This window comes from Apiospora kogelbergensis (genome assembly GCF_038363985.1).
Source record: "Apiospora kogelbergensis strain CBS 113332 chromosome Unknown utg000008l_segment0_segment0, whole genome shotgun sequence".
Taxonomy (NCBI): domain Eukaryota; kingdom Fungi; phylum Ascomycota; class Sordariomycetes; order Amphisphaeriales; family Apiosporaceae; genus Apiospora; species Apiospora kogelbergensis.
In genome coordinates this window covers 2,907,231-2,918,687 of record NW_027117425.1, presented here as the reverse complement: position 1 = coordinate 2,918,687, position 11,457 = coordinate 2,907,231, and the positions used below count along the sequence as shown (strand labels likewise).

The 11,457-nt window shown below is 56.1% G+C and overlaps 5 protein-coding genes across 5 annotated transcripts; 3 read left to right on the top strand and 2 right to left on the bottom strand.

The window, feature by feature from the left end:
• Nucleotides 1-2,786: 2,786 nt before the first annotated feature.
• On the bottom strand, nt 2,787-3,287 carry PG998_012905 (uncharacterized protein; the record flags this gene model as incomplete). Its single annotated transcript, XM_066879721.1, has 1 exon — nt 2,787-3,287. The coding sequence occupies one exon, from the start codon at nt 3,285-3,287 to the stop codon at nt 2,787-2,789; it is 501 nt and encodes a 166-aa protein (XP_066726105.1).
• A 4,590-nt stretch (nt 3,288-7,877) lies between these two features.
• Nucleotides 7,878-8,309, bottom strand: PG998_012904 (uncharacterized protein; the record flags this gene model as incomplete). Its single annotated transcript, XM_066879720.1, has 1 exon — nt 7,878-8,309. The coding sequence occupies one exon, from the start codon at nt 8,307-8,309 to the stop codon at nt 7,878-7,880; it is 432 nt and encodes a 143-aa protein (XP_066726104.1).
• Nucleotides 8,310-8,351: 42 nt separating this feature from the next.
• Nucleotides 8,352-8,645, top strand: PG998_012903 (uncharacterized protein; the record flags this gene model as incomplete). Its single annotated transcript, XM_066879719.1, has 1 exon — nt 8,352-8,645. The coding sequence occupies one exon, from the start codon at nt 8,352-8,354 to the stop codon at nt 8,643-8,645; it is 294 nt and encodes a 97-aa protein (XP_066726103.1).
• Nucleotides 8,646-9,136: 491 nt separating this feature from the next.
• PG998_012902 (phosphoesterase) lies at nt 9,137-10,240 on the top strand (the record flags this gene model as incomplete). Its single annotated transcript, XM_066879718.1, has 1 exon — nt 9,137-10,240. One exon carries the CDS (start codon nt 9,137-9,139, stop codon nt 10,238-10,240), a length of 1,104 nt encoding a protein of 367 aa, XP_066726102.1.
• A 282-nt stretch (nt 10,241-10,522) lies between these two features.
• On the top strand, nt 10,523-11,452 carry PG998_012901 (uncharacterized protein; the record flags this gene model as incomplete). Its single annotated transcript, XM_066879717.1, has 2 exons — nt 10,523-10,639; nt 10,733-11,452. The coding sequence occupies 2 exons, from the start codon at nt 10,523-10,525 to the stop codon at nt 11,450-11,452; spliced, it is 837 nt and encodes a 278-aa protein (XP_066726101.1).
• Nucleotides 11,453-11,457: the final 5 nt, after the last annotated feature.

The following is an 11,457-nucleotide window of genomic DNA, read 5'->3' as shown; positions in this document are numbered from 1 at the left end:
GCCACACACATTCAATGCAACGAGGGTAAGGGGGTGGGGGGTGTGAAGATATCACCACCATGGCCGATGATATCATAATCATCATGCTGCTGGGCGCGGCGGGCCAGTAAGCGAATAAAGCCTTACAGGGCTGCTGTCTACAGGCAGGAGCTGAAGCTCCCCGAGTGAGTGAGAGAGAGTGCACCGGCCACGATGATGTACACACTTCACTAACGCCGTCACACGTACGGACAGCTCACAGATTCCATGCATGTAAACAAAGTGTGACCTGCGCGGCGCTGCCCCTGCTGGCGAGGGATTGGCCGAGGCGGGAAGAGACTCGATCAGAAGGCTGTCTGACGTATGCAACCGTGGGCGACGAGCATGGAGGTAAATAGCTAGGACCTGGATGGTCTACAAGTCTACGAGGCGGCAACTTTGCTAGAATTTGGTCCCGGTTGCGCCGGCGTCGCTTTGCTTTCTAGACGATGCTGGACGGTTGACGATCTCCATCAGTAGATATTGCGCAATTCTGCCGCCAATGGTTCGGATTGGTTGAGCAGAAGTCGAGTGTGGTTTCAATCAACTATCCCGGAATGATACCTCAGCCTGCATGTGCGTCTGCGCCTGGGAGCCAGAGGTCCGGGTATGGACAGGGTGGCGTTCTATGATCTGCACGGTACGTGATGCCGCTGTCCAATAACAGGCAGCGCTCTCGTTCTGCGCCGGCCGACTCGCCGATGAAAACGTACAATGTAAAAAAACTTGTTGACGTTCCTAGCAGCCAGCTACCAGTGAGTGAGTGAGTGACCTTTTCCCCGCCAAAATGGCAACGAACCACGTTGTGTTGATGTTTCCCCCTGGAATGGTTGGGCGTCTGGTGTTTGGGGGTTATTGGCGATGACGAGGATCCATGCATGGTGTGAAGATGAAGTCAGTCGTCGTCCCTTGTTGGGGCTCGTGTCTATCAAGGATCATCCCCCAGGGCTTCCCCCAACCAGCCACATCTGCTTCCAGCAACAAGGCGAGGCAGTAAGCAACGGACACATGTATCTATCTATCCATTACGGCAATCTCGATATTTTGGGAATCCAGACAACAACAAACATTCCATCAACACCTAACTCACCAAGAGTGAGGCTGTGCATCGCATCGCATCGCAAATCCTCCGGGATTGGGGGTGTTGGGGGCGTTGCCCAGTCGTGGCACATTACGCTTACCAGTTGACATCATAATGTCTTATTCTAGAAGATGTGTCAGTCCCTGAGAGAAGGAATTCGTTCTGCATCAGGCGTCCGGCATCCTTGCCCTCACCTAACCTTCGGGACCACCGTCTGCGTTGTGTGTGTGTGTGTGTGTGTATATGTGTGTCTCAACTCTTTTTCGAAACACAATCGTCGGAGAACCCTCCCCAGAGAACTTTCCTTGAATTCTGGGGATGGAATGATAACCACATGGATGGCTAAAAATATTCGTTTCTTGGCATCTAGCTTTCAGACCTGCATCCTAGACTACGTCAACCACAGGAAATCAAATCAAATCGAGAAGAAAAAAAACCAAGACCTCATGATCAGTCACTCTGACCCCCATGCCGGGCGCCAGGAGATCAACAACATCCAAGGGGTGCTAACACGCTTAGTTAGGCGTAGTGCAGTTATGATGTAGTGTGCCGTCGTCCCTTATGTATGTATGCGGCTTGAAGGAGCTGAAGGTCCGCCTGTCAAGCAGTAGAACCTCCCATCGGGAGAGATCAAGATCGGGCATGGCAACTCGGCACAATCCGACATCCACAGAAAACCGGAATGTGGCGATCTTTTCGTATGTCGTTGTCTTTGTGGCGCTTTTTTCCCCTTCCAGCTTCAGCTTGTTTCTAAGTATGGCAGCTTGAATAATTCCCGACACACCGTTGGGAGCTAGTCGCAGATCATCGACAGGCCTACTGTTAGCTGTATGGGTGCCCGGACGAGCAGAGTATTCACACATCACGGACTTGAAGTAGATAAGAACTTTTGAGTCTTTTTGTCAATTGGGTTTTTGTGTGATATTAGGTAGTGGTATCTCTGTTGCCCATGGCCTGCGGCGGGCTGTGGTATCGCCATCAACTATCTTCTTCTTCGTCTTCTTCTCTCTGTCATCTCGCTCTATGCCTTTTTGCACTCCATCCCGTAGTGTGATCTCGTGAAAGATATACCGTGAAAATGACTTAAAAAGATAAAAATAAAACCCTCGAAGTGCTTAGTTCACCCAAGCGCCCGGTAAAACGCCACGCCAAAACAAACAAACATTTCCATGCGCTACCGAAGAAGCGCGACCGGTTGAAAGAAGTTTCTCTCGAATGTGTGAGTGTGTGTGTTCCCCCCAATCCAGGGGGAGGGTGAAGAAAACGCCAGCCTGCTCTCGTGAATGCCGCCGTTGCGCCATTGGTAAAAGACAGGCACAACCCTTTTTTGCGTTTCCGAATCCACCCGAATGCTGCCATATCCCAGTTCCCTAAGTTCCCTGTCTGGTTCGTGACCGACCAAGAAAGAAATACGGTGTGAGGAGGCATCGTGCGTTCTTCCGTCGGCATCATGCTCCTCCTCTTTGTTGATTAAATTATGTCACTGGGGAGCCGCGAGGTGGATTGGATCGTCGTCATTAGTAGACGACCCAACCACTTTTTTCCTTGCTGATCGAACCCCACGTTGCGCGACGAGCCCCGAAATTATTTCCCGAGTGGTGTGGAAATAGAAGAAAGGAACAAACAGGGGGAGGGGGATCAACCCCCTTCCCCTTTCCCAATGTGCGTGCCCGCGTGATGATCGAATTCAATAGTCGACGGGCCCGCCGTTGCTCCTCCGGCGCCGCCCCGTGCGCAGCTCGCGCTCCGTGTCCATGAGGCGGGTCTGGACCCAGGCGCGCATGGCGCGGTCGCGGCGCACCGTCTCGCAGTTGAGCAGCTCGGTGAGGGCGCGCTTGATGCCCTCGTTGACGTCGCAGAGCATCTGCTCGTCGGCCGCCATCTCGTGCATGACCTCCTCGTCGAGCACGGGCGCCAGCTGCTGCGAGTAGATGCCGCCATTGTTGGCGGCGGGCGGGATCGACGAGCGGCGTCGGTGTTGCCGGCTGGCCCGTGGCGGCGGCGGCGACAGGCTCCCCGTGGACGAGGCGCTGGAGATGGACGAGCTCGAGGACCGCGGGTTCAGCGTCCGGGTCGGCGATACGGACGGCGACGTCGTGGCCGTCGACGTCGTGTACATGGGGCACAGCTCGTGCATGTGCTGTTGCAGCTCGTCGTGCTGGTTCTGGAGGAGGATGTACTTCTGCATGGCGAAGTCGCCGTTGTGGTGGTGTTGTTGTTGTTGCTGCTGGGCAGCTTGGCCCAGTTGCGATTCAAGCATGCCGCTATACATTGTGGTTGATGTTGTGCGGAGTTGTCGTTGTGGTGGTTGAGGAAGTAGTGTTTGCTATGGAGGGGGATGTTGGTGTTGTAGTTACAAGATACTCTAGTTTGCTGCGAGGTCCTAAAATTGGGAATAGCGAGCGCATCGGAGTAGATGTGGTTGTCGATGTGAGATGTGTTGACAATGGATTGGTATGTGGCTGAAAGGGGGAATGTGCCCTGTTGCCGTGGTAGGTAGGAGGTAGTAGTAGTAGTAGTTGGGATGGATGTGTGCCTGTTTTATGAAAAAACGATTTGGTAGAAAAGGTAGATAGAGGTGCTGGACACTCTTATTTTCTCTGGGAGCGAGGGACACGATAATAATAAAGAATTCACAAATGTTCAGCTCTCGGCGGTGACGTGATAAGGCCTGGGGGTGTAGGTCTAGTACGTGTGTAGGAGTGGTGGGAGTATGTATGTATGTGGCACGGAGGGCGGGCTGAAAGGTCCTTGGGGTGGGCGGGCGGTTAAGTATGTAAGTAAGTATGTTTGTACTCCTTTCTTCTCTTTCTCCTCCGATGTCCCTATTATTCTTCTGGATGTACTAGAACAACGGCGGGTTGATTGCTCTCTGCCCTGTCGATCCCTGAAGGGGAGTGGGTGGTGGACATTCGGATATGGGCCAGTTTCAGAGGGAGTCAAGTCGTTACCGCACGTGGCAGGGAGTGGCAGCAGGAGGTGACGCGGCCGCAATCACGATTTGATGTAGATCTCCACACCGACACAATAAGGTCAAATCGGGCAGGGAGATTATGATGCCAAGTTAGATGGATGGTGGGTGTTGGATGTGTTGTATCTTGTTTTTTGGTGATTTAATTCGGGTTGCTCAAGCAATGATTTGTGTGTGTGTGTGTTGTGTGTAAGTTGTATATGGGACAATCAATCCATCGGCCCTTTGCAGTAGTTGGAGGATATTGATTGATTGACTGGGGGTGGTGATGTGGTTGGATGGCAATGGATTCTGACCAACTTAGGAGACATATAACTATTGGCAATGGAGAATCGATCGAAAAATAGAGGAGACAAGGAAGGACGCGGCGGGACGAGGAGGTGGTGGTTTTTATGTAAGTAGTGGTATCTATCCTCCAAAACAACGTTTCCCTCTGGATTGGTGTGCTGGATGCGATATGATAATGCGTGCAGCGTGTGTGGACGTGTGTGTGTGTGGCTACCCAACGGGGTGGCACTTTGGGTTCTCTGATAGAGAGCCAGAATGCAGTAGATTGCAGTAGCGGCAGCAGCGCAGCAGCCGCAGCAGTGATCAGTCACTAGCGAGGAGGAGCAACGTTTGTCCAAGTTCGTCCAAGCGGCCCCCAAGCAGCCAATTAGCCAATCTTGGTGCGTATGAGATGATGGTTCAGGTTCGCAGCAACTGCAACCTCCTGCTAGCTAGTTCGAGAGTCAGGCTAGCTGGCAACCGACTGGAGAGTTGGGCCCGGCTCTATCTCTTGCTTTATATCCCAAGCGCCCCCCGCTAGATCGGATGCAGACGTATTGCCGCCTATAGTCAGGACTCGGTTTGACGCTGCGACAGAGCCGGCGACAGGTGCTGGTGATGTGGTACGATGATAACCTGAATCTGCTTCGTCGTCTGCCGTATCGCCCCGAATTCCTATGCAAGGCGCAGCGGCTGCGGGGGAAATGGAATGGGAAATGGATGGATGGGATGCATGGCATTTCCTTACTTACTGTGAAAACGATGGAGCTCACCGGTGGGGGGTAAGAGGACCGTACGATGCTTTCCAATTGGATGTCCGTTATTGTTTGTATGGTATTATTATTACCTTACAACAAGCTTACCAGTTTTCTCCCCGAGTCCTCCCTCACCCATCACCCCCTCATTTACCCCTTGGTGCTTGGCTGGCTTGCTTTTTTTTTTTTGCCCACCTCCGATCATAGAACGGTCCAGCCCCAATGGGGCAACATCCAGATCGATAGCTTCCCAAGCTACTGCCTGCGCTGGCTCAGGAAAGTCGGGTAGGAAAGAAATAAAACGGCGTTCCTCTAGTAGATTGCTTCTAAACGTCCCGGCTCTCAGCTTGGCTGAGATAGCGGTGCATGCCTACCACTGACGTGACGGCCACGGAATTTCCTTGAAATTATCAACTTAATTTTTCCTTTTATCGCGGCACTAGAAGGATCTAGGCTGGATGAGAGAAAGAGCGAGAGAATGGCAGAATGGTCGCCAATATCCATCCATATGCCTTTTCCTGCTTCCGGTGTCACGATCAGTGGCATCACGTCGCCCGCCAACGGGCCAAGGAAAGGAAGAAAAAAAACGCGCGGCGTGCATCGCCGAAATATTCCATATCCCCATCCCCATTCCCATAGTATGACAAACAAACAAGACTGCTGGACGTTTCTCGGGCGCGCCATGGGAATGTGGAATGGCTGCCGATGCATGCAGAACCAAGGGGGCGACACACGAGGCACAAGGCACGAGGGGGAGGGGGAAGAGAGAACACAGGCAACAGGGTACTGCTGAGGGTCCCCGAACAAGCCAATGCGATCTCTGCAACTCTGCCTCTTTCCCCAAGATGCCAAGTTGCCAACATCCGAGTGCAGTTCGTGCGGGGTGTTAGCTGCATACAGCGAAGTAGATGGCAAAAATAACTCTACCGTACCAGCCTGCCGTTCTTACGATACGGCGCACACCCAGGCAGTCAGGGGCCCCGTCGGCCCAGAGTTCTGACTTTTCGCTATATGTAGGGCCAAGCTGTCAGAGCGGACCAATGCAGGCCAATGCAGCTGACAACGCAACGGCCGCCATCGGGCGCCTCCCCAAGCAGCCAAGGGTCGAACCACCACGCCGGCGCTTACCCAGCCAAGAAACACAAATGGCAAAAAACCTTCTTCGTCCATTGCTGACGATGGTTGACGAAACGAATTGTCGCTGTTTGGCCACGGCTCGATTATCCAGTCTCGGACCTCCTCTGTTTGACCAAGCCAGGATCTGCCTGGTAAACATGGCCAAGTATTTGAATTCCAACGGCCGAGGAGATGAGAGGGAATCGAGCAATCTGTTTTGTCAGACACTCTCGGCTTCAGCTTCCCAACCTTATGCAACACGTAAAAAGGAGATGGCGGCCAATGAGACGGTGGTCCAGTTTAAAGGACACTCGCTTCGCTTGCCATATCCTGCAGGTGAGTTGTCGCGGCTACCAAGCCCATCCATGAATCGTTCGCGGTAAACCCCGTACCCGTAATTCCCCATGATCAGACGACTGAAGCGACGATGCACCAATCAAGACCCATCGTGTTCCTTCGTAACATCTCCCTCTCTCGTGAGTCTCTGCTGTTCCTAACATATACACGGGGACCAAGAGGGGAACATGTGCGTTAGGTGAAATCATAACTCACGCTCTGGTCTTGGACAGAGTGTATCTGAGCTCCCGACAAGCACTGTTCCTATCCCGGCCGGGCGTACAAGCCGTCGGTCGACAGCTCAGGGGCAATGGCTACTAACTACGTCACATATTGGCGCCGAGGGGACTGCTAGTGAGGGAAGGTCTGCAGCTACGCAGCCTGCACCAGGACGGCGCCAGACGAACGCTTGCCATGCGTTCTGCTTTCTCGATCCCGAGAACAGCGTTCCCAGGTCGTCATCATCTTCTACCGCGTTTCTTCGAAGTGACTCGTTCGACGGGCTGCGGAACGGCGGGCCGGACCTCGCGACAGCAGTTACTCGACCAAAGTGTCGCCGTCCACAGCAGGAGGCAGCTGTCCTGGGCTTTTGCGCAGAAACGGCGCCGGGGAACAGACCCTGATACCGCGTTGCTACTGAGACCTGCGTGCGACTGCTGGCCATACGGCCTTCTACTTGCCCCGATTAGCAGCAGCAGCAGCAGCAACCAGGCCTCGCGTCGACGTGCCTTGGACATTTGCTCGCCAAGGAGAGAGCCTGACGAAAGCCGAGACGGCATGTCTCCCGTCCAGCTCTCTGCTCGAGATGATCGTCATCATGGCTATCTATGAGCTCATACACGACCTCTGCCCGGGCGGCTTCCCTCGGCGCCGGCCACACGGTTCGCATGGGCATCGTAATGGGGTTCCGTAACCGAGAGCACTGCCTCCAGATGTTCCGCGGCCTCGTGGCGAACCGGACGTCAGGAGAAACGCAGGGCGCGGTTGGCAGTCGTGGTTTGGGATCAGTATGTAGAAGGTTACCAATAATTGCTGCCGACTTACATAAACTTTATGTCAAGTATAGGAGATTGGATAATGCTTACGCAAGGCAACGTTTCCAGCCTGCATTCTGGCCCTTCAAGCCATTCATGGCATGTCTCGAGCGACCCCGAACCTCATCCGGGGGGAACGGCTCCCCCGCATCCGACGATTCTTGGTATCGGGGGAATGCTTGGGGTCAATAATGCCCGCTCTATTCGTCATGTCTTCCACCACGTCATTCTCGAACCCAACAGAAGAGACGATGAATACGGGCTCTTTCCAAGTCTTCCTACCTGCCTAGCTGCGCCAATCAGCCCACCTCCTCGGCCTCGTCCTGCGACATGGCGAGAAGCCGATCACGAGACCGCAAGGGCAGCAACAGCCCATCGTGGCGAATGTCGATTATACTACTTCCTGTCGAGGCGGGGAACCAGCTTTCCCATCCGCGAAGCTCGTCAGCTGCAACACGCCATATCGGCTCACCCGGCACTTGTGCAGCAGCAGCAGCAGCAGTCGCAGCCGCCAAGCGGGCCCCGGGGACCCCGGAGACCTTGGCGCTGGGGTAGAGCTGGGGTAGACGAAGAAGGAGGTGGAGGTGGGGTGGGAGCAGCAGCCAAAGCCTCGGCAGCCATGACAGCCGGTCAGTGGCTCTCTCGGCCCGCGTCGTCTTGTGCGGTCTCTCCTCGTGCAACGAGCGCTCGGCCGAGGAGGCGGAACGGCAACCGCTGCCTCTCCGCGGCATCTATGGCAGCCCCATCTCCTCTTGCTGGGGACAGCAGCAACCATGACGATGAGCACCAGGGACTGGCATATTGACGATAAACAGGATGACGACGACGAGGCCGAGGCCGAGCGCAAGTGCCGCCGCCGCCGCAGCAGCAGCAGTAGCAATCCCCTCGTCGGCTATTGCCTGCACCAGATTTCTAGTGACTTCGAGCGACTCGTTCATGAGAGTGAGAGTCAGGAGGCAGCGGGCTGGATCCAAGACGTTTTGAGGCTGATGGTAGGTGACCGGCGCCTACTTGACCAACATCACGAGTTGGCCAAGCTGCCTACCAATTTTGGATTCACGGTTTGAGGGTATGGATATTGCAGTGTAAGTGTTTACACATGGGCACTTGCGTGTTCCTCGTATCTCCGGTGTATATGCTTTTGGCACAGTCACGAGAAACAGGGAGTCTGGCACGCACGCCTTTGGGCCTTCATCACCGACAGCGGCTCGACCATAAGAGAGGAAACTCTATACTCCAAGGAAATGTGAAAATGTGAGTTGGTTACCAGTTTGGTTGGTTTGAGGGCAATTAAAGCTGCTGCCTACCGTGTGTGGTCACCGTGGCATAATTGAAAGACAAATCTTTAACTCCAGAGGCTCTTGGTAGACATTTCCGAAACAACGTCAATTTTTTATTGCTACTTAAACAATCACTCTCATCCCAAATGTGTGAAATAATTTTGACTTGTTTTTCCTTCCTCAACGTAATTTTTCAGAAGCAAGATCAAGGGCAGCCGAATACACAAAATCCAGATCATCGATTCCGCCAACTCGCTTAGACTCTAGCAACTGCAACCATGTCCGAGTTCCAATCCCTCCTTCAGAGGCCACGCCCCTCCGCCTGGGACCGGTTCCGGCGCCGCCCCTGCGTGTACCTGGCCGAGAAGCTCCACGCGCGACACCAGCGCCATCTCCCGACACCGCCCTCGCCGTCTCCGGAAGCCGGGACCAAACGGGCCCCAGGGACGCCACCGCGCCGTGACGACCACCGCCCCGTGTCGGTCGTCTGCATCTCGGACACGCACAACAACAACGCCCGCTGCGACCCGCTGCCGCCGGGCGACGTCCTCATCCACGCCGGCGACCTGACGCAGGCCGGCTCGCCCGCCGAGCTGCAGGCCGCCGTCGACTGGCTGCGCGCCCAGCCCCACCCCCACAAGATCGTCATCGGCGGCAACCACGACGTCGTGCTGGACCCGGCGCGCAGCGACGAGGAGGGCCGCGAGGTCGCTCCTCCGGCGGCTGCTGCTGCTGCCGCCCCCGGCCTGCGGCCCCGCCGCGACGAGGCCGAGCGCGCCCGCCGCGTCGACTGGGGCGACGTCCGCTACCTCCACGACAGCGCGGCCTGGATCGCGGTGGACGGAGGCCGGCGCCGGCTGAAGGTCTGGGGGTCCGCCTGGACGCCGCGCAACGGGAACTGGGCCTACCAGTACCCGCGCGAGCAGGGCGCCGAGGTCTGGTACGGCGCTGTGCCCGACGACGTCGACATCCTCGTGACGCACGGCCCGCCGCGGGGCCACCTGGACGCGGACGGCCATTCGGGCTGCGACGACCTGCTGCGCGAGGTGTGGCGCGTCGTCGAAGGATCAGGGCCGGGATCGGAGGACGACGCCCTTCGTTGTGGTCGTCATGGCCTCCGGCTTCACGTCTTCGGACACGTCCATGCCGGCCGCGGGCACGAATGGGTCGCGTTCGACTCGGTGCAGCGCGCGTACGAGCGCACCGTCTCGGCGGGCGGGGGCGTGTGGAATCTGAGCCGGTTGGTGTGGGCGTCCGGGACGGCGGCGCTCTCGCGCTGCTTCTCGGCGCCGGCGGAGGCCAAGTGCCAGATGGTGAACGCGGCCATGGTGGGTGGACTACGGGACGTGGTTCAGCACCGTCCGATCAAAGTCTATGTTTGAGACTTAGTCCTCTGATCTTGAACATGGCCCTTGCATGTGTATTTCCCTAGACGCGTATCGATGCATAGAGAGCGATAGATGATTAAAGTAATTACATATATCATTGGGCACTGTGAAAGCATTTAATTTAGGCCACAAACAGTGCTAGCAACCCCTACAAGGCACTGTCCGGGGGCAAGGGTCGGAATTGAGAACGTCGTTACACCCCGCCTCAGCAGTACAAGAAGACTCCCATTAAAACCTCTCGCAGACATTAATTACTTCAAACAAGTTATCTTCAACATGCCCGTCGAGGCAGCCCGACCTAGACCCGTTCGGATTCTCGTCTTGAATCCGAACTCGTCCAAGTCCATGACCGAAGGCTTGATACCCGTTATCAACTCTGTCGACCTAGGGCCTGTAAGTATCCTATTACTATACATTTTTGATTATGTTTTACTTCTTCCACTGCCCGCCCTCCTTTTCTCCTCGTACTGACCCCCCCCGCGCCAGGGCGTCGAGGTCCACACCTTCACGGCCCCCGCGCCGGCGCCGGCCAGCATCAACAACGCCGAAGACATCGCCGCCAGCCTCGCGCCCGCCCTGAACCAGGTGGTGGACGACGACTGCTACCAATGGGACGGCATCCTGGTGGCGTGCTTCAGCGTGCACCCGCTGCTGCAGGCGTTCGCCGACCGCGCCCTGGGGCCCGCCACGGGCATCTTCGAGGCCGGCGTCCGCGCCGCCACGATGCTGACGAGCCACCAGCGCAACGGCCGCTGGGGGGACCGGTGGGGCATCGTCACGACGGGCAAGTTCTGGGAGGAGCACCTGCGCCGCGGCGTCGTCTGCGAGCTCACCGGCGACCCCGACACGCCCTTGGGCCCCAAGAGCCGCTTCGCGGGCGTCGAGTCGACGGGCCTCAATGCCTCCGACTTCCATCACGGGGTTGACCCGGCCGTCGTCACCGAGAAGATCAAGGATGCGACGAAACGGCTGCTGACGAGGAGCACCACCAGAGTCACATGTATTGTTATGGGCTGTGCGGGTATGGCCGGTCTTGAAGACACCATCCGGAGTGCTGCATCGGAGGTTTACGACGACCGGTTTGCTTATGGGATACTCCATGTCGTCGATGGTGTCCGAGCAGGCCTTGTGCAGATTAACCAGATGATCAAGGATGAAAGATTGCGCCCGAAAAGGCTGAAGGATTATGATTACTGGTTGAATTGATAGGC